This window comes from Branchiostoma lanceolatum, chromosome 15, assembly GCF_035083965.1.
Source record: "Branchiostoma lanceolatum isolate klBraLanc5 chromosome 15, klBraLanc5.hap2, whole genome shotgun sequence".
NCBI lineage: Eukaryota > Metazoa > Chordata > Leptocardii > Amphioxiformes > Branchiostomatidae > Branchiostoma > Branchiostoma lanceolatum.
The window spans coordinates 681,320-700,854 of record NC_089736.1 but is presented as its reverse complement, the minus strand read 5'-3'; the positions used below and the strand labels follow the sequence as shown (position 1 = coordinate 700,854).

Below are 19,535 nucleotides of genomic sequence, written 5' to 3'. Positions count from 1 at the left end.
CATGTCTTTGTGTTAGAATGTCATGACATTTTTTTTTTATAATCTGATGTTAGATACTTTAAATTTTTAATTTTAGATTTAAATAAGTCTTGTTGACGAAAACGAATTAAAGTGTTCACAAGATTCCTTCAGAGTCTGATTTTCTTAACCTTGACCTTGCAGAGTTCCGAAGTTGGTAGAGGGCAACTTCTACTACTTCCGGGTCATGGCTGTGAACGACTACGGAGCGGGTCTTCCCGCAGAAACCACCGAGCCGATCCTGGCCATGGACCCTGTCGGTGAGTGTCACATTTCAATTTCATTTCGCTTTCCATTTCTAATACATATATAATGTGTATTCATACAATGGCACCCGTTTCTAGCTCTAGAATCTGGGGCTTTTTAAAACATGCTTTAATGGTCTTATCAGCTAGATGTTTGGCCTACATGATGCTAAAACTTTCCTTCAGATTGTGCCTACAAAACCTTTTTGTTGCTCGTCAGCCCTAAAAACTATTGACTTTGTCTCAAGTTATCGGTTATCTTAAACCTTGATCCGTCCCTATAGATGCCCCATAGTACCCTTAAAACTATTGACTTTGAGTCAAGTTATTATTCTAAAGACTAAATACATTTTGAATCTTGCTACATCCCTGTAGATGAGCCGGAGTCCACTAAAAACTATTTACTTTTTGCAAAGTTATTGATAATTTTTAATATTTATTTGTACCTACAGATGCGCCTGAATCCCCGCGTAACTTGAGGCTGACGGAAGTGACGCCCATGACGGTGTCGCTCGCCTGGCAGAAACCGGAGTTCGACGGAGGCAGCCGAGTGACGTCATACCTTATCGAGGTCCTGCAGACAAGTCAGGAGGTGGGTACATTAACCTTCAGCGTGCTGAGGTAGCCGATTGGCACCATATTTGTACTTGGTATGGGGTTAGGCAGCAGGGAGAAGGTTAAAACAAATAACATGATTTGGTAGAATTGGTTTGAGAGAGCTTCTTAAAATTCTCGAATTCAAAGAGATGTTGATACATTTGTCTATGGTGTTAGGGGGTTAGGGGATGGTTTTCCTTTGCTAGCTGTGAACAACAAACTTTAATTTCTAATATCAAAACAAATATGGATCTGTGAGGTTCAGCCAAAAAAAGTATACGGCTTGCAACACTGCAAGTGCTGTCTTGCACGTCTTGTACTTGTCTGAAACCACCTCTTCAAAGTCGTACGCACATTTTTCTCACTCACTCACTTCTTCTTCTCGTGTCACCGCTTCTGCCTGCTACACGCTCCCTCTCCAATATTCCGCTACTGCAATTCCTCTTGGGGTCAGGGCTTACTCACTCACTCATGACCCATGACTCATGACCCATGACCTCAGTGGTCGTAGGGGCGTCATGACAGCCAGCCGCAATGATCCTTGCCCATCCTGTTCTGTCCTCGGCCTCTCTGATCAGTTGTGTAGCACTCAGGCCAGTCCATGTCTTTCTACGTTCACTCAATGGTCACTTTGTTCTCTCTCCCTAGGACATGGGTTGGGTGCGCCTGACTACCCTGAGTTTGACACGGTACACGGCGACGGGACTCACCGAGTTCGAGGAGTACAAGTTCCGTGTGTCCGCGCTCAATGTCGGGGCACAGAGCATCCCAGCCGAAGTCGGACCTGTCGTCTGCAAGGAACTCATCAGTACGTCCTAACTCTTACTATTGTCTTATCTTCAAACGTCTTGTGACGGTTTCTATTCATGTGTAAAATTATTTACTTTCAACTGTATTGTGCTTTTTCATAAAATGCCGATAACAATGTGTCTGTTGTAAAACCAGGTAAACTAGCACTTTAATCCTTTTAAGGATTTATGCAAAAATTACAGCGGAAGGTGCTACCACAAATATAACCTTTATCATATGTCTTTACCATGCTAAGTAGTAAATACATGTACTTTGCTGTCTTTACTATGCAAATGAAGATTCAGAACCGTAGAACAGGCAATTTTAATTGTGTAAAATGTTTGATATTGCATAATAGTAACACATTGTCTCTCACCACAGTTCCTGCCGGATTTGACATGACTGAACTGAAGGGTGATACCTTCACCGTGAAGGAAGGCAAGGACCTGACTGTCGCGCTCCCATTGGTGGGCGTGCCAAGGCCAAAGGTCACGTGGCTGCGCGGTCTCGGCGTTCTTCGCGAGAGCGACAGCATTGTGGTGAAGACTAACCACGTGCACACGACCCTGCTGCTGAGGAAGATCCGCAAGGCCAATAGCGGGAAGTACACCGTCAAGGCGGAGAACCACGCCGGATCCTCGACTGTCGAGATCAACGTCACGGTTCTAGGTAAGGGGCTTCTTCTGCAGTGTACCTACATGTAGTCAATTGGTTAAACTTAGAATGTACTATTGACTTACTGCTGCAAGCTTTTCCTGTTGGAAACTTGACAAATATTCAGACAAATTTGAACTAGGAAGAAGTTAGGAGTGTTTATGCATGTACTGTAGGATACTTACAAGACAGATGCTAGAACATGCAAGATATATCATTGTTGTCCGTGTATAGACTACTTAAAAGAACATAACTTTCCATTAAGTCTGTACAGAAACACAAAGCTGCTGAGGAGCTTCTACAGCTAAATTTTCACACAAATCTAAAGATTGAATAAGTCAGGAGTCCTTATGATGCAATATACTAAAAAAGTGAAAAAACAGTTTCTACAGGAAGACGAAGTTGACATTTCAGATTTCTGATACTATCGTTTTCTAACCTGTCAATCATCTCGTCCCCAGGCCGCCCGGCGCCTCCGGTTGGACCGGTGGTGTTTGACGAGATCTGCCCTGACGCCATCAGCATCAGCTGGCAGCCGCCCATGGAGGACGGCGGCGCCTCCATCAACAACTACGTAGTGGAGAAGTCTGACAACCGCGGCGTCAGCTGGGTCTACGTCAGCTCGGGCGTCAAGAGGACGAGCCTGAGGGTGCCCAAACTGGTGGAGGGAACCGAGTACCTGTTCCGCATCAGCGCCGAGAACCAGTTCGGCGTCGGAGAGGCCTTGAAGTCTGGATCCGTCGTCGCCAAACATCCATTCGGTGAGTAACATCAAAAAGCCTTTCCTTAAAGATTGAAGCTTGATTTTATTCAATGTGCCTAATGTTTTACTTCTTAGCAAAGCACTTAGCAGACCACTCGGAAACACTTTTGAGTGAGTTGTACGGTGCCTTGTAGTTACTGTAGGACTCGGATGGAGCTACCCAGGGTGCTTGCTTGTTAATTGAAAGTCATAGCATAATTTTATCAGTGCTGAAATGCACCTAGAAGAACTGTTGCTAAAAGCCTAAAGATTTCAACTGAAAAAGATTTTGTACTGTTCTTGTGAGAACTTGAGGTTTTGTGTTCCTGGAAACGCTCTATAACTGTCTCCCTCCCTTCCAGACCCCCCGACTCCGCCCAGGAGCATCCAGGTGTCTGACGTGACCAAGGAGTCCATGCGAATCACCTGGGACAAGCCGGCGGAGGACGGCGGCTCGGAGATCACCGGCTACGTGGTCGAAAAGAAGGAGCGCACGTCGAACCGCTGGATGCGGGTGACGCGCTACCCCGTGAAGAAGTGCGAGGTCCAAGCGGCCGGATTGAACGTGGGAAGCGAGTACGATTACCGCGTCTGCGCCGTGAACGCCGCTGGTGCGAGCAAGCACAGCGAGCCTTCAGGTACTCATCTTCAGTTTATCTCATTGCAAAATATTCATCAATATGTAGAATAAACTCTTGAAGAACTAAAGATATTCAATAGTAACTTGGTCTTGTCAAATTTCCGATACCTATTAACTGTTAGTAGCCTGTCTTTGTCAAACATTAAATGAGTAGCAGTGCCGTTTACTACTGTCCAAGCTCCGGCTTTTTTAGACGTCTCTTAAAGCACTATTATCTCTATTTTGTATGGTTTTCTTTTTGTCTGCTATTTCACTCGTTTGTAACCTTTTCCCGCGTTCCCTCCCTCCGTCCCCAGGGCTGGTCCTGGCCGTGGACCCCGTGTCTCCTCCGCAGAACGTGCGCGTGCTGGGCGTGACGCGGGCCTCCGTGACGCTGTTATTCGTTTTTAACCTTTTCTCTCGTTCCCTTCCTCCGTCCCCAGGGCTGGTCCTGGCCGTGGACCCCGTGTCTCCTCCGCAGAACGTGCGCGTGCTGGGCGTGACGCGGGCCTCCGTGACGCTGTTATTCGTTTTTAACCTTTTCTCTCGTTCCCTTCCTCCGTCCCCAGGGCTGGTCCTGGCCGTGGACCCCGTGTCTCCTCCGCAGAACGTGCGCGTGCTGGGCGTGACGCGGGCCTCCGTGACGCTGTTATTCGTTTTTAACCTTTTCTCTCGTTCCCTTCCTCCGTCCCCAGGGCTGGTCCTGGCCGTGGACCCCGTGTCTCCTCCGCAAAACGTGCGCGTGCTGGGCGTGACGCGGGCCTCCGTGACGCTGTTATTCGTTTTTAACCTTTTCTCTCGTTCCCTTCCTCCGTCCCCAGGGCTGGTCCTGGCCGTGGACCCCGTGTCTCCTCCGCAGAACGTGCGCGTGCTGGGCGTGACGCGGGCCTCCGTGACGCTGGCCTGGCACGCCCCGCTGACCGACGGCGGCGCCCGCATCGTCGGCTACATCGTGGAGAGGTTCCAGAAGGACAAGGAGAATGCGCAGTGGGTCATGTGCCACCCAGGTTAGAAAAAAAGCTTTTCCACCTTTATTTGTTCACTGATTCATTGAGTGATCGATTGATTGATTGATCTTAAAGAGCAAGGCTGGACTATAAAACCACCCAATAAATTCAGCTAACGTAAACTCCCAGACCTCAGTCTGCTTCTGAATGTCGTGGTGTTCACATCAGTGAAGGGGCTCGCTGGCTAAGACAATTTACCAAGTATTGAAGTTACTTCAGCACATGTTTGAAATCATATAGTGTATAAAAGGAATCAAAGTATAGCTGCACATAAACATCAGCTTTGTAGTACCTATAACCAAGAATATGAAGCAATTACAACACTGGCCTAGTAACACTGGCCTGCCATGCTCACTGGTAGAATGTCTCAGACATTGGCTGTCAGTATTCAAATTACATTTCTACAGAGCCCCTGAGTCTATACTGGTTTCTTTTACTACCAAGTAGTCACCACAATTGTATAAGTCTTCTAGACACACAGCTATCAAAGCTAATTCAGCTCTGAGGAAAATATAGGTAAAATTCCAACTTTGAAGGGGTTGCTTTGACAGTTGAAAACACAATCATTGTTATGATTTTCGGAAAGTTGCCTAGCAAAGTTATGTATTGTATTGATTACGTAGCTTTGTTACATATATCTGGGTTATTTTGCTGGTCTGGCAATGTTTTCTTCAAAAACTAGTGAGAGAAATACAGGATTTTTCAAAACTTGAGACGTCAGTTAATATGCAAATGAGTTCCTGTTGTCTGCTCTGATCCCATTCTATTGTTCTTGGAGCCAGACGGGAAGAGATCCCCTACAGAGGATAATCCATTTATGATGTTGGGATGAGGGTTGGAGTCAATTTAGCTACTAACTCCCTGACAGAAGATAGTTTTTATAGGAGGAGAACCCTGGGTCCTGCTTTCTTGTCCTTTAAGAGGAGTCTCCACTGTTTAAGTCCAAGAGGGTCCTTAGTACTTAGATTCCTGATCTTTTGTCTCGAATGAATATGATACAGAAGGGTTGTAGTGTCTGTTGAAAGTAGACTAAAGACATTGTAGAATTGCCACCCAGGCAAGGAAAACTTTTCAACTTACTTATCTTTTGATTGCTTTATCTTAAGGGTAGTCCCCGTCATTGAAGTAAACGGATTTTTAAGAGAAGCCTTCGTAAAGTCTTCAGACTTTAAACCAAAGATTCCAGTGATCTCTTGTCTTGGAATGAAAATGATACAGTCTGTTAAGACTAAGGGCAGACTAAAGGCATTGCAAAAATGTAGTTTTCTGGAGATTTAGAAGTTTACATAAATCTAGTATAATTTGGCCATGTTTAAAGACACTGAAAATTGCTAGGCTTATTCTAGATAATTTGTGTGATTTTGTAATGGCTAATCTCAAATGTTTCCTTCATTTTCCCCACCAGGCATTGTGAACACCCGTGAGTACGTTGTGAAGGGTCTGATTAAGGAGGCGAAGTACGAGTTCCGCGTCCGCGGCAAGAACGCGGCCGGCATCCTCGGCCACTACTCCGACCCCACCATCCCTGTTATCTGCAAGGACGACATCTGTAAGTGCCACATTTCACTTTCATTTCGCTTTCCCTTTCTGATACATATACAGGCAAGCCCAACACGTACGCTTCGGTTGTGTTCAGAAATATGAAATATTGTTACATTGTGTCTAATTGTTTTAGAATGTAGTTTTATCCATAGTATACAATGCACTATTAATAATCACTGAATGACTGACCGACGCTGTCTACCGTCTCCTGAGACAAAAAGTGCCAACGATTGATAATGATATGTATACATGAAATGGCACTGGTTTACAGCACTAGATTTTGAAGCATTTTAAAACCACGCTTAAAGTTTGATGGTATTGTTGGCTAGATATGTGCCCCACATAATGAGCATAGATACGGATACAAGTTGTTGTTTGCCCATTTCTTTCTCTGTCGGCCTAAATCTGAGGCAAAATCATCCTGTAAATCTTACATGATGTTGCAACCGTTCCTGGAGAAAAATGTCTTACAAAGTCTTCCTTCCCTCAGCCCCACCCAAAGCCCATCTGGACGCGACCCTTAAGAACCAGATGACGTACCAGGCTGGCAGGAATATCGAGCTGATCATGCACTTCGCAGGCAAGCCCGAGCCTTCGACGGAATGGCGTCTCGGCAGAAAGGTCAGTTTTGTTGTATAAAGAAGACATAGACTGATAGAGTACGATATACATCCAACAATGTATAGTTCAATGTAGATACACATTCTGTTCAAAACAGCAATTCTTTTCCAACATGAGGAATGCAAATTGACCATGAGATTCCTTTATGCCCTTCCTCTAGTTACTAGATATATTTAGATAATTTTGTAAAGACTGAGACTGAGACATTCTCAGTCTGCATGCAGTTCAAGATGAAGTACAAGAAAAAAAGTGCTACGTGAGACATATTTGAAATGTAATGACATGTGAACAACAAAAGTGAGCATGAGTGTTTGCTCTATCTCGGTAGCCATTGCTGACTTATTTGGACATTTTGTAGATATTTCCAAGACTGAATCTTTCTCATTTTGCAGTACAAGATAACGTTAAACATCCTTGCGAGAATAAAGCCTTACATAAAACAAGCTGGGATGCAATGACACGTACAATACAAAACAAAAACAGTAGAAATGACACAGTCACTGTTCTTCCTCCTCTGTAGGCACTGATGCGGTCTGACCGGACCACCATCGTGAAGAAGGAGAAGACGAGGACTCTGCTGATTAAGAACTGCGTGCGCGCAGACACCGGCCGCTACACCTTCTCCGTCAAGAACGACCACGGAGAGGCCAGCGTGGCCGTCGAGGTCAACGTGCAATGTAAGTTTCTCAAGACAAATGTTACTGCAGCATTTTGCAACTATTGAAACACAACACCACTACTTAATTGTACTCGATAAGGTCTCCTCATCCTTCGCCTGAGTTGCCTTCATCAAAGGTCTTCCGAAAGAAAACACATACCTATTAAACGTCAAATTTGTTCACTGGAGGAAGATCGATCAAAACATAAGCACAGATACAGAAATGTCAAAGACATAGGTATGGGTCACCAGGAATATGGAGTTAAGCGAACAGTTGCTTAATGCCATAATCATTCATGCATAAGGAATGCTAAAAGTGACAGATTTCTTACTCTTTTTCTGAATATTTTCTCACCTGGTGATGTTTTCTCGCCCCTTAGCTGTACCTGGCGTGCCCATGGGCCCGCTGAGGGTATCAGATGTCACACCTGAGACGTGCGTGCTCACCTGGGACACACCTGCCGACAACGGCGGGCTGCCCATCACCAACTACATCATCGACAAGTGCGACGTCAAGGTAACGACGCGTTTTACAATTCATCATATTTTGACAAACTTTTAACGTTCTCCCTGCTGCCTTACCCCATCAACAATGCAAACGTGGTGCCAAAACGGCTACTTTAGCATACTGATTGTTAAGGCAAAATTAATGAACAATGGCATCCTCTACTGACAAAACTGCTTAAAGTACTTATAACAAACTCCCCCATTCAGTGCATGTCTCATTCGGTAATGTGTGGACAAAATGCCAACTTTGAAGTACAAAGTGCTCACAGCTTAGAGCCTGCCATGTTTTGTGGAAAGATTTTAAGACTCCTTCTCTCCCTCCTTACAGGTGCCAGGAGCGTGGATGAAGGTCAGTGCGGCAGTGAGGAAGACGACCCACAAGGTCACCAAGCTGAAGCACAAGGAGACTTACATCTTCCGCGTGCGCGCCGTCAACTACAACGGGCCCGGCGAGCCGCTGGTGTCCGAGCCGATCATCGCCAAGCACTCCTTCGGTGAGGAAAAGTTTTTGTTTGTTTGTTTTTCTATTTGTTTAGAATCTCAATTAGTAAAATACATGTACTTTCTAGTCATCCTGGAATACATGCTAGATAGATACACTACAATTATTACAATTCAAAACGACTGAGGCTACATGATTACATATGTTCGCATTCTAAGGTTTGCTATCAATGAGAGCCTACTTGTTAAAATGTTAAAGAGATAAGACAAGATTAGATACAAATGACTTAAGCACTGACATTTCTCATCCAATATCCGTAAACATTTTTGACACTCTCCTTTTCATTATTTTGTTTTGAAGCGCAAAAACTAAGATCATACATTTACTATGAAAAAATCGCAAACCTACACCTTCCAGCATGTCAAACTCTTACTGGAACATGAAGTATTATTCAAGACTTCTACCAAGTAGATGCAATGTGTGATACTTGAAGCTAACTCTTCTTAACCCCCTCCCTCCTTTAAGATGTACCATCACAACCGCCTAAGCCCGTCATCAAGGACGTCACGAGTGAGACGTGCGTCATCACCTGGCAGGTGCCCGAGTCCGACGGCGGCAACGAGATTCTCGGCTACGTGGTCGAGAGGAAGGAACACAGCGCCATGAGGTTAGGGTCTCGTCTTATTGAAAAATCATAGGACTTGTGTCAGAACTCGAAATTCATGTTTGAGAATAGCTACACAGGTGTACCTACCCTCAAAATTTAAGCACACAGAAAAAAATGGAATTCACAATATTCAATTTGAATGTCAGCAAAAGCTAAATTACAAACCTTACTGACTCCCTTCAGAATCTGAAATTTTATAGCTATCTTCAGAATTTGAACCAAGTAATACAACAAAGGTTTTATTATTTCATTATCATTAATATCAGATTTTGATCTGTAGTTATGTCTAAATGATTTTTTTAAAGATCAACGGTACTCAAGGGTATTCTGTCTTGTAATCTTCTGTAATCCTGTTGATTTATTAATAAGATTAAATTTGATTACCAGACGATCTTTCCTGCTAACCAAAAAGTGTTGTTATGTTCCCCCCAGGTGGCAGCGGATTAACCGGGCCCTCGTGAAGGACACGGAGCTCGCGCACGAGGACCTGACGGAGGGGCTGGAGTACGACTTCCGCGTGGCGGCCGAGAACGAAGCCGGGCGCGGCAAGTTCAGCCCGTCCTGCATGCCGGTGCTGGCGCGCGACCCGGTCGGGAAGCCGCACGCGCCGCAGAACGCCGAGGTGCTGGAGACGACTAAGGAGTCCGTGAGTCTGCTGTGGCATCCGCCCTACAGCGACGGCGGCAGCAAGATCTACGGATACATCGTGGAGAAGAAGGACGAGGTAAGAAACATTTATGTTCCAGATAAATTAGACAAATCTCGGCTTTTGGGCAGGAATTATTTTGATCTGTCAAATGTCTATCATTTGAAATGCTAGATTTATACCTTGTGCAAAATTCCATTGTTAGCTTTGCATCATTGATGAACTTTATAGAACAATTTCAGAAGGCCAAGAAATTCAAGTTCACAATGTCGGCACCCTTAAAACACTAAGTTTCATGAAATACGGTGAAAATGGCATTGACATTCTGCTCTAACAACTCTAAAGCCTATTCTTTGGTTTACTAATAATAAGAGGGGTCACAACCGGAGTGTGTGAATGGACAATGCTCAGAATTAAACGATATTTCTAGAGATTAAAGCCGGTTTTGTTTACCGTTTTGCAGACAACTGAAGAGTGGAAGAAGGCCCACAGCCTCTCCACCATCAAGCAGTGCGAACTGATCGTACCTGACCTGGAGGAAGGGAAAGGTTTGCACTTCCGGGTCAGCGCCGTGAATGAGTACGGCGTCGGTGAGCCCGCCCCCGTGGAGGGCATTGTCTTCCCAAGGGACATGTCCGGTACGTCTTTAAGACATAATGCTGTTTCTTAAGATATTCGGTATTCTTTAGATATCAATGTATGCATACTAGTAAGCTCTCGCAAAATTCATAAGACATTGACAAGTGAAGACATGAAATCTGATAGTTTCTTACTACGCTGATGTGCTTTTAAGATATCAGCATTTTCTCACATCTTTAAGACATGGCTGTTTCTTAAGATATTGGATATTCTTAAGATATTAAGGTATAGAGAAAATCTCAACGCATGACATTGACAAATTAAGACATTAAATTTGATTCTTATTACACGGATGGGTTTTTAAGACATTGCTGTTTTCTAAGGATAATTCAAAGTCTGAGGGTATTGATTTTTCTTATCAAGATTCGAAGAAAAGGAACTGAAATATAACTGTTGACATGTGCTCGTTCCTTAATATGTAAATGTACTGTTGACATATGCTCGTTCCCCAATATGTAAATGTAGCTGTTGATATGTACCGGTTCCCAAGTATGTAAATATAACTTTTGCCATGTGCTCGTTCCCCAGTATGTAAATATAACTGTTGCCATGTGCTCGTTCCGCAGCCCCGCCGGAGTGCAAGCTGGACGCGTCCCTGAAGCGCACCGTGACCGTGAAGGCCGGAGTGCCGCTCCGCTTCTACGTGCCGGTCCGCGGGAAGCCATTCCCCAAGGTCACATGGGTCAAGGACGACAGGTGAGGGAACGACTCTTTTTGAAGTTCTGTTTAAATCATCTTGTAAGTCATTGAACGATTTCTTCAAGGATGTTTTCATGATAAAACCTCAAGGGTTTCTTAGAATGATGCTTGTACCTCTTGGGCGCTTTTCCGAACTTAAATCACTCTCAGCACCAAATTCGATATTTGTAGTTCGTTGTCTGTAAGATTCTGATGCATTGCATTCCCTTAAAAAATAAACAAGCAGAATCATCGTCCTACTTGTTGTTTTGTAGGTCTATGTTTGCCCAAGTTGAGAAATGTAAAAAAATTAAATGATCATCAATTACTATTAAAATTTTTGACAGTGCTACAGAAAAAGAATCGATCTCAGCCCAATCCTGTCTCCTCGTTAGAATACGGTCTGATGATGACTTAATAATTCTCTGTTCTCGTCCAGTGACCTGGAGAACCGAGCTAACATCGAGGTCAGCGAGGTCGCGACCCAGCTGGTGATCGTGAACACGAACCGCCGCGACGCCGGCCGCTTCGAGCTGACGCTGGAGAACCCCAGCGGAACCAAGACCGTCGGCATCAACGTCAAAGTCATCGGTACGTTCTTCACTTCTTACTCTCCTTTTAGTTGAAGTCAAAGAAGATGCATTTGTAACACCAGTTGTAGCATCACCTACTAAGCTTAAGGGTCCATCCGAGGCATAAATTTTGCAATGGGGAAACTTAAATCTATGAAAAACCAATGTCATTAAGCCAAAATAGCTTGTTTTCTTTCCATATGTTTTGATACCGCAGTATCTATTTTCAAAATGTACGAGTTTTTTTTTATCATAATAAAGTTGGAGGTTTACCTTGTGTGATACGAAGAGATTCTCAGCTTTTTAAAACGAACGACTTGATATGCCAATAGCTTGGTAATACTTAATATGTTATTTCGAATCTCACCTACACACCTGTTCCAAATCTCACCTGCCCACCTGCGTTCCCTCCCAGACACACCTGGCGCTCCTGAGCACGTGCGTGTGCGTGACGTCACCAAGAACGCTGCCGTGATCGCCTGGGCGCCCCCGCTGAAGGACGGCTCCAAGTCCATCACTCACTACGTCCTGGAGAAGAAGGAGCCGAGCCGACGCACCTGGACTACTCAAGACGCCAACATCGTCAAGACGTCTTACCGCATCACCAACCTGGTGGAAGGAAACAACTACCTGTTCCGGGTTCTCGCCGTGAACGACATCGGCATCGGAGAGCCTGGCGAGACACCAGCGCCGATCCTGGCCATGGACCAAGTTGGTGAGTGCAAGTTTGTTTTGTTTGAGCCTTTGTTTATTCATGAGGAGCTCATGCATACAGGCTGCTTTTCATTGAGGTCATAAGGGAAGAGGTAAGGGTCAGGCAGAATGTATGACAAAGAAACTGTCAGGATTTCTTTCCGATTATTCTTCAAAGTTTGGTTTAAACCCTTCTTTGCAGAATGCTTTACTCAAGTAATCTTGAGTTGTTTCTTTTTTTCTTCGGTTTGTTTTAAAACTATTCTAGAAAAGTGTCACTGGATGTTTTAAGAGTCTATACAAAAAGTGAACGAACAAAGTGTACTTTGATTAAGTTAACCTGCTAGGTCTTGGACCTTTTTCTAAGATTCGCTGGACATTTTTTCTAAGATTTCCTGTGATTCCACTGTTGGTAAACGTTGTTTTCTCGTCCGCAGCTCCCCCGGAGATTCCTAAGAAGGTGCAGATAGTAGAGATCACCCCGATCTCCGTCACGCTGACCTGGACACGACCCGACTTCGACGGCGGCAGCCGCATCACCAGCTACCTGGTGGAGAAGATGGAGACAAGTACGTTCAAAAGATTATCAAAAATACAAATAAAGTTACATCTACATCAAGTTATATTTTGTATTACTTGTTGGTTGTTATGATGGTTTGCAAATATGATAGCTCAAACTGAGATTACTGTGTGATATGAGTGCATGGGCAGAAGGGAAGAAGAAGAAGAGAAGAGAAAATTCGATCATCTTTCCATACGACAGACATTAATGTTTGGCTGTACTCCCACTAGGTCTTCTGGCAGCTACTGTTGTAACCACAGATGTCAAATGCAGAAAATTAGTGCAACAGCAAATTTTTCAAGTGAACATATTAGGACAAATGTGGTACATAGCAGAATTTTTTTATTTTTCCAGAGAGTGGCAAATAACGGTACCAATTTAGGTAGTGTAGGTCTTGTGCCTTCTCCTGAGTTACACGAAGCCTTGTCTCTTCCCCCACAGCCAAGGCCAAGTGGGAGCAGATGGCATAAGGAACATCATTACACAAGTAGATTTTGAACAAATTTGTGAATGAAGTGTAGGTCTTGTAGAGTTTGTGTCTTCTCCTGAGTTACACGAAGCCTCTTGTCTCTCCCCACAGCCAAGGCCGAGTGGGAGCGCTGCACGGCCATCAACGCGACGCGATACTGCGTGTCGGACCTGGCGCCCGGAGACGAGTACTCCTTCCGCGTGTCCGCGCAGAACGTCGGCGCCACCAGCGACCCGGTGGAGGTCGGACCTGTGGTCGCCAAGGAACAGATCTGTAAGTTTTTATTTCTATTACAGAATTAGCACAAAAGGATAGAAAGAAATACCACGTACCCTGACAGAACGTTAAGAATAATGTATGCAAACAAAGTTGAAACACAAACCTGTGGTCGCCAAGGAACAGATCTGTAAGTTCTCATTTCTATCACAAAAGTAGCACAAAAGACTAGGAAGAAATACCACGTATCCTGTCAGAACGTTAAGAGTACTGTATGCAAACAAACTTTAAACACAGACCTGTGGTCGCAAAGGAACAGATCTGTAAGTTTTTATTTTTATTACAAAAGTAGCACAAAAGAATGCAAGGAAATACCACGTACCCTGACAGATCCAAATAAAGAATACTGTATGCAAAAGTTTTGTATCTTTGCTTAAGTGTGATATAAACCATCGTCAACAAAGAAGGTAGCATACATGAGAAAATCTAAGAATAACAAATGTTTAAAAACTAAGTTTCAATTGTAACATATGCATTGTATACTGTGACATCTGATATTTAGAAATGCCAAATTTCGAATTAGATAATTTATGGTCAGAGCAAGCACATTAAGAATTGTTATCGCTCTTTGCCATTTTAGTATTAAAGGTTGAACCTTACCCCATTCCCAGATGAACCCACAAATATGAAGTCTAACTTTACACTTTACCCCATTCCCAGACGAACCTACCCTGGACATGAGTCAGATCCCGTCTGACGTCATGACCGTGAAGGAGGGCATTGACCTGAACCTGCCCGTCCTGTTCCGCGCCTGGCCTAAGCCGCGGATCTCATGGCTCCGCGGTCTGGGCGAGTTACGCGAGTCGGACTCCATGACCACTAAGAACACCAAGACCTCCACCACGCTCATCGTGCGTAAGATCAGGAAGGCTGACGCCGGGACGTACGCCGTGAACATCGAGAACAAGCTGGGGTCTGCCAGAGCCGAGTTCACGCTCAAGGTGAGGAAAACTTGCAGTGCTTGAGAACAAGCTTATCCTGACATACATGTAGGTCTCAAATATAACTAAAACGTGCGGTGTGGGAAAAGGCTTTGCCAAAAGTGGACTTTTTTTTGCTGTTGGAGGCTACTGTATTGTCTCTTGTACCTGTGTGCACAAGCTAAATGTGTAGAAACTTCTAGTCTACTTCAAAACAATAGCCCCAGAACTGAACGGGCCTTTTTTGTATTGTCTATCTATAAATGTATCATGACGATCAAGTGCAAACTACTATCTTGTAAAAATGTGGAATTTCTTCATCCATTTTGTACACCACATGCCACTGTCGTGTACCCTACCTTAAAATGCTAAAATCTTCATACATTTGTAATGTGAAACACTAGAAATATGGAGACATATAAAACTATAAGATGTTGCTAAAGCCCACGCTACATTGTTGCGTTTGTTTCCTACCAGGTTCTCGGCAAGCCCAGTCCGTGTAACGGCCCTGTCGACTTCGAGGACGTGGGTCCGGAGTCCATCACGCTGAACTGGAAGGCCCCAGACGACGACGGCGGCGCGCCGATCTCCAACTACGTGGTGGAGAAGTCGGACAACCGCGGCATCAGCTGGGTCTACGTCAGCTCCAACGTCAAGCGCGCGACGCTGCGCGTCACCAAACTCACCGAGAACAAGGAGTACATCTTCCGCGTGGCCGCCGAGAACAAGTTCGGCACCGGGAAGACGCTCAACTCGCCGTCTGTCATCGCCAAGCTGCCGTTCGGTACGACATCGTCCTTTTTTCTTCATACGTCTTTATTCAAGCATACATTTTAGTACATAGCATAGCAACACATCTTGGTACGCCAATCTTGATTTGTCACTTTTGTCATCTTGAAATTTGCAAGTTTTTCAAATTTTGGATCAGTTTACAAACCAAGGTATATTTTAGATAACCTTGTAAGGGTATGTAATGGCAAATTCATGCAAGGAAAAGAAATCAAACTGATTCATTCCATCCATACAGTACCTTAGTACATAATTTTGAATGTGAAAGTGTACCCTTACATTTGTTGAAAACAGCAATACTCTAATTGCCCTGAACTCTTTAACTCCAAGACGTTTTTAAGTTCATTACCTGTTAGTGACTCAGTTTAGAGCATAGGACAGGATGGGGCAACATTTTTACTAACCTTTCATCGCATCGTTTTCAGACGCACCGTCTGCACCTCGTGACGTCACCATCAGTGACGCCACCAAGGACGCTATGCACGTGTGCTGGACGGCTCCTGCCAGCGATGGCGGCTCCGAGATCACCGGCTACATGGTGGAGCGCAAGGAACGCGGAGGATCCCGCTGGATGAAGGCCTCGCGCTACCCCGTCAAGAAAACCGAGTTCCACTCTACTGGACTCACTACAGGTAAACATCCTCCTGTTGTTCTTAGCGCCACCTAGCTGGACAGAATGGCATTGCAAAACATGTGTACCTCATTTTAAGTACGAGTTCAAGTTTACTGCACCGATGTAAGTTGGAACGCTTTAAACATCGTTTTATACATCGGAAAGAGAATCGCATCATTGATCAAATATGTTGGAACTAGCTCATTCATGATCAGGGTAATGTACAAAAGATGTCTAGATGAGACTCCAATCTTTGAGTTCTTAAAATTTCTTAGGTTTTAGATTAGCTTTAAGATAATTGAATACAAAAAATTGTCATTTAACTGCTTTCCGATGAATCTGATCAAGTTTGGTTTATAACTATTATCTTTTTTTGTTTCCCAGGCAAGGAGTACGAGTTCCGCGTGTCTGCGATGAACGCGGCCGGGACCGGACCCCAGAGCGAGCTGTCCGACTTCGTGTACGCCTTCGACCCCGTGACCCCGCCCCAGCGAGTTCGCCTGATCGCCGTGACTAGGTCCTCCGTCACCCTTCGGTAAGGCAAACATTTTCCTACGTTTTTGCCTTTTTTTTTTAAATTTTTGAGGGACTTGAGTTTGAATGGCACTTGTTTGCTCTGTAGTTTATTACATTACCAGTGCATAGATATTTATGACTTGTCCCATGCACATGGAACTAGAGTTCGGGAGTTCGAATCCCGGCTGTTGTTGCTCATTCAAGACGCATGCTTCCAGAGAGAGATGCAGTCCTCATGTTTGGACGTTAAGCCGTGATTTGTCATTTGCAGTGCTTTATTTATTAATGTATTACAGTGCTTGTTGAAAGGAGCTAGAAGAATTTCCTGGCTGTAGTGAACTTGTAAATACTGTACACAGCATCTGTCTTATGTGTCACAGCCAGTAGAAGATTGAAGCTCTTCATTGAGCTAAACTGTGTTGAGATCACTTTTCTCATTCTTCACTTATTTTCTTCCCTGCTCCAGGTGGGAACCACCGCTAAGTGACGGAGGAAGTAAGGTGATCGGGTACATCGTGGAGCGGCACATGACGAAGGAAGGCGAGAAGTGGGTGGCCGTCCACCCCGGAGTCATCAACGACTTCATGTACACCATCAAGGGCCTGATGATGGGCGGGCGCTACGAGTTCCGCGTCTCCGCCAAGAACGCGGCCGGCATCGTGGGGCAGAAGAGCGAGAAGACGCCGCCGGTCGTCTGCAAGGACGATCTGGGTGAGATATTTGACAAACTTTAATGCTTCTGTATCTTCGAGATATCGTCGATATATCCTTTTCACACAATCCACAACTTATACACCTTCAATATTCTGACAACTGTCTTCGTTCTTGGATTTTTGTTAAAATAATGCTAGACTAGAATATCAATATGAAAACAGAATCTGAGGGGGAAGTCTGTACACGTACTTTGGTAAACACAGTTTTTAGGGTCTGTATAAACAGAGTCGGATTCAAGATTTACTCCCAGCCCTTTGTTTTCATTATGTCCTCTTCCTAAAATTGTACATAAAAGCTAACAAATTATCCTGGTGTGGCCTTGCAAGTTTAATTCATGGTTTTAAATCGTGATCTAACAATTTTTTTCTCTCTTTTCTAATTTTTTTCCTCAGCCCCACCTAAGGTTCAAATGGACGTGAAGAACAAGGACACGGTGGAGATCATGAAGGGACAGATGATGAGTCTCGTGGCCTGCATCAGCGGCAAGCCTCCGCCAGATGTCGTCTGGTCCAAGGGCAACCGCCCGCTCATCGAGAGCCCCAGGATCAAGTTCAAGGTCACGGATCGCGTCGCCATAGTGACCATCCATGACGTTGATCGTCCTGATGATGGTGTGTACACTTGCACGGTGAAGAACAACAGTGGAGTGGACGACGCTACTGTCAAGGTCCACGTACTATGTGAGTACACAGCTCTCAGATATATGCTCCAAAACGTAGTCATAAGATCTCATACTGAAGCAATGTATGTGAAGCAAAGGAGGTATGCTGAATTGTCATGCAAATATAGCTACTAGTATCTGAGTTCAATCCATTGCTTTGTTGTATATCATATATTGTCACTGTTCATGAAAATGTACGTCCTATTGTAAATACATTTGACAAAACAGCTTTCATTTGATACCTGCATCATTGTGCCATCTGCATCATATTTTGCACACTTCTGCGATCTTAATCCATGTTATTTGCGATCTTAATCCATGATATTTGTGATCCTAATCCGTGATCTTCACGATCCTAACCCATGCTCCATGTGATCCCCCAGCCCGCCCCGGCCAGCCCACGGATCTCGTGATCGGCGAGGTCACGCCCGACTCCGTGAAGCTGAACTGGGGCCCGCCTGACGACGATGGTGGCATGCCCATCACAAACTACATCGTGGAGCGCTGCGACCCCAAGGCGCCTGACGACTGGGTCAAGGTGCGTGAACTTTCAACTGCAGCTGACCGTTGAACTTTAAACTAGAGCTTTGTCGACTATCTTTTTTATAATTTCCATCAGATTTGGCATGACTTCCATCGTTATGAAAAAAAAGGTTTAAAAATCGTTTGAGTGTCTTAGAGATCCAATGCTTTCAGATCTGTAGACTCAAGGCATTGTATCAGTGCTTTTTACAAAATACAATTTCATGAATCTGGATTGAAAATGGCTGATCTTTCAATTTTGTTTCTTGATACTTTTCTGCAAGAAACTAATGACTTTGATACACCAGATACTGACTAGTTTCCATTTCTTTATATCCTTGGAGATCACATCCTTGTTGATACATAGACTTGAGACATTGCATCGGTACCATTTCACACATCTAATTTCTTGAATCATGATTACTAATGGCTGATTTGTTTACACAACAGGTGAGCTCTGCGATCAGAAAGACAGACTACAAAATCACGAAGCTGGCGCACGGCTCCTCCTACCTGTTCCGCATCCGCGCCGCGAACTACAACGGGCCCGGCGAGCCGCTCATGACTCCGGTCATCGTGGCCAAGTACCAGTTCGGTGAGTACTGCTAACGTCGATTCCTCTTCAATATCTTTGTTTTTACTTGCCTGTGTATGTAAAGTGCAGTTTCTCTATGCAGTGGGAGCGAAGACTCTGATGTACAATCTACCTTTACGGGGTTTTTCTGCTAAAAAGTATCTAAAGTGTTAACTTTGTTTTTTTTTTTTTATATATATCGGCTTTTTTTCTGTCTTCACAAAACCTTTGAGCGGCAAAAGTGGCAAAAAATATTGCTACATCGAAGACGATTGCCACAAATAGAATTGGATGTAGCATTAACGATTCCCATGCCTGTGCCCCCCAGACACGCCGAGCGCGCCCGGCAAGCCGGTAGCGAAGAACGTGACGAAGGACAGACTGACCCTGCAGTTCGACGAGCCCGACACGGACGGCGGCTCGCACATCATTGGCTACTGGGTGGAGCGCAAGGAGCGCACCTCCGTCCGCTGGGAGAGGCTCAACAGGGAGGTGAGGAGGACGTTTGTTTGTTTGTTTATAGTTTTTCTGTTGACTGTTGACACACCTTGGCCATGGAAATAAGTGACTTGATTTGAGAGTA

The 19,535-nt window shown here is 44.6% G+C and overlaps 1 protein-coding gene across 1 annotated transcript in view; it reads left to right on the top strand.

Moving 5' to 3' along the window:
- LOC136420987 (titin-like) overlaps positions 1-19,535 on the top strand; it is an 85,031-nt gene that overhangs the window by 52,787 nt on the left and 12,709 nt on the right. Inside the window, exons 84-112 of the mRNA XM_066408129.1 lie at positions 163-278; positions 716-855; positions 1,509-1,668; positions 2,031-2,318; positions 2,765-3,064; positions 3,408-3,683; positions 3,982-4,671; positions 6,077-6,220; positions 6,704-6,834; positions 7,355-7,511; positions 7,873-8,009; positions 8,328-8,493; positions 8,967-9,108; positions 9,541-9,832; positions 10,218-10,392; positions 10,960-11,089; positions 11,511-11,662; positions 12,059-12,358; positions 12,774-12,905; positions 13,479-13,640; positions 14,304-14,584; positions 15,041-15,347; positions 15,778-15,984; positions 16,350-16,500; positions 16,948-17,192; positions 17,588-17,875; positions 18,240-18,394; positions 18,829-18,973; positions 19,281-19,444. Of these exons, the coding sequence (XP_066264226.1) occupies positions 163-278; positions 716-855; positions 1,509-1,668; positions 2,031-2,318; positions 2,765-3,064; positions 3,408-3,683; positions 3,982-4,671; positions 6,077-6,220; positions 6,704-6,834; positions 7,355-7,511; positions 7,873-8,009; positions 8,328-8,493; positions 8,967-9,108; positions 9,541-9,832; positions 10,218-10,392; positions 10,960-11,089; positions 11,511-11,662; positions 12,059-12,358; positions 12,774-12,905; positions 13,479-13,640; positions 14,304-14,584; positions 15,041-15,347; positions 15,778-15,984; positions 16,350-16,500; positions 16,948-17,192; positions 17,588-17,875; positions 18,240-18,394; positions 18,829-18,973; positions 19,281-19,444 (6,133 nt within the window). The remainder of the gene's footprint in view (positions 1-162; positions 279-715; positions 856-1,508; positions 1,669-2,030; positions 2,319-2,764; positions 3,065-3,407; positions 3,684-3,981; positions 4,672-6,076; positions 6,221-6,703; positions 6,835-7,354; positions 7,512-7,872; positions 8,010-8,327; positions 8,494-8,966; positions 9,109-9,540; positions 9,833-10,217; positions 10,393-10,959; positions 11,090-11,510; positions 11,663-12,058; positions 12,359-12,773; positions 12,906-13,478; positions 13,641-14,303; positions 14,585-15,040; positions 15,348-15,777; positions 15,985-16,349; positions 16,501-16,947; positions 17,193-17,587; positions 17,876-18,239; positions 18,395-18,828; positions 18,974-19,280; positions 19,445-19,535) is intronic.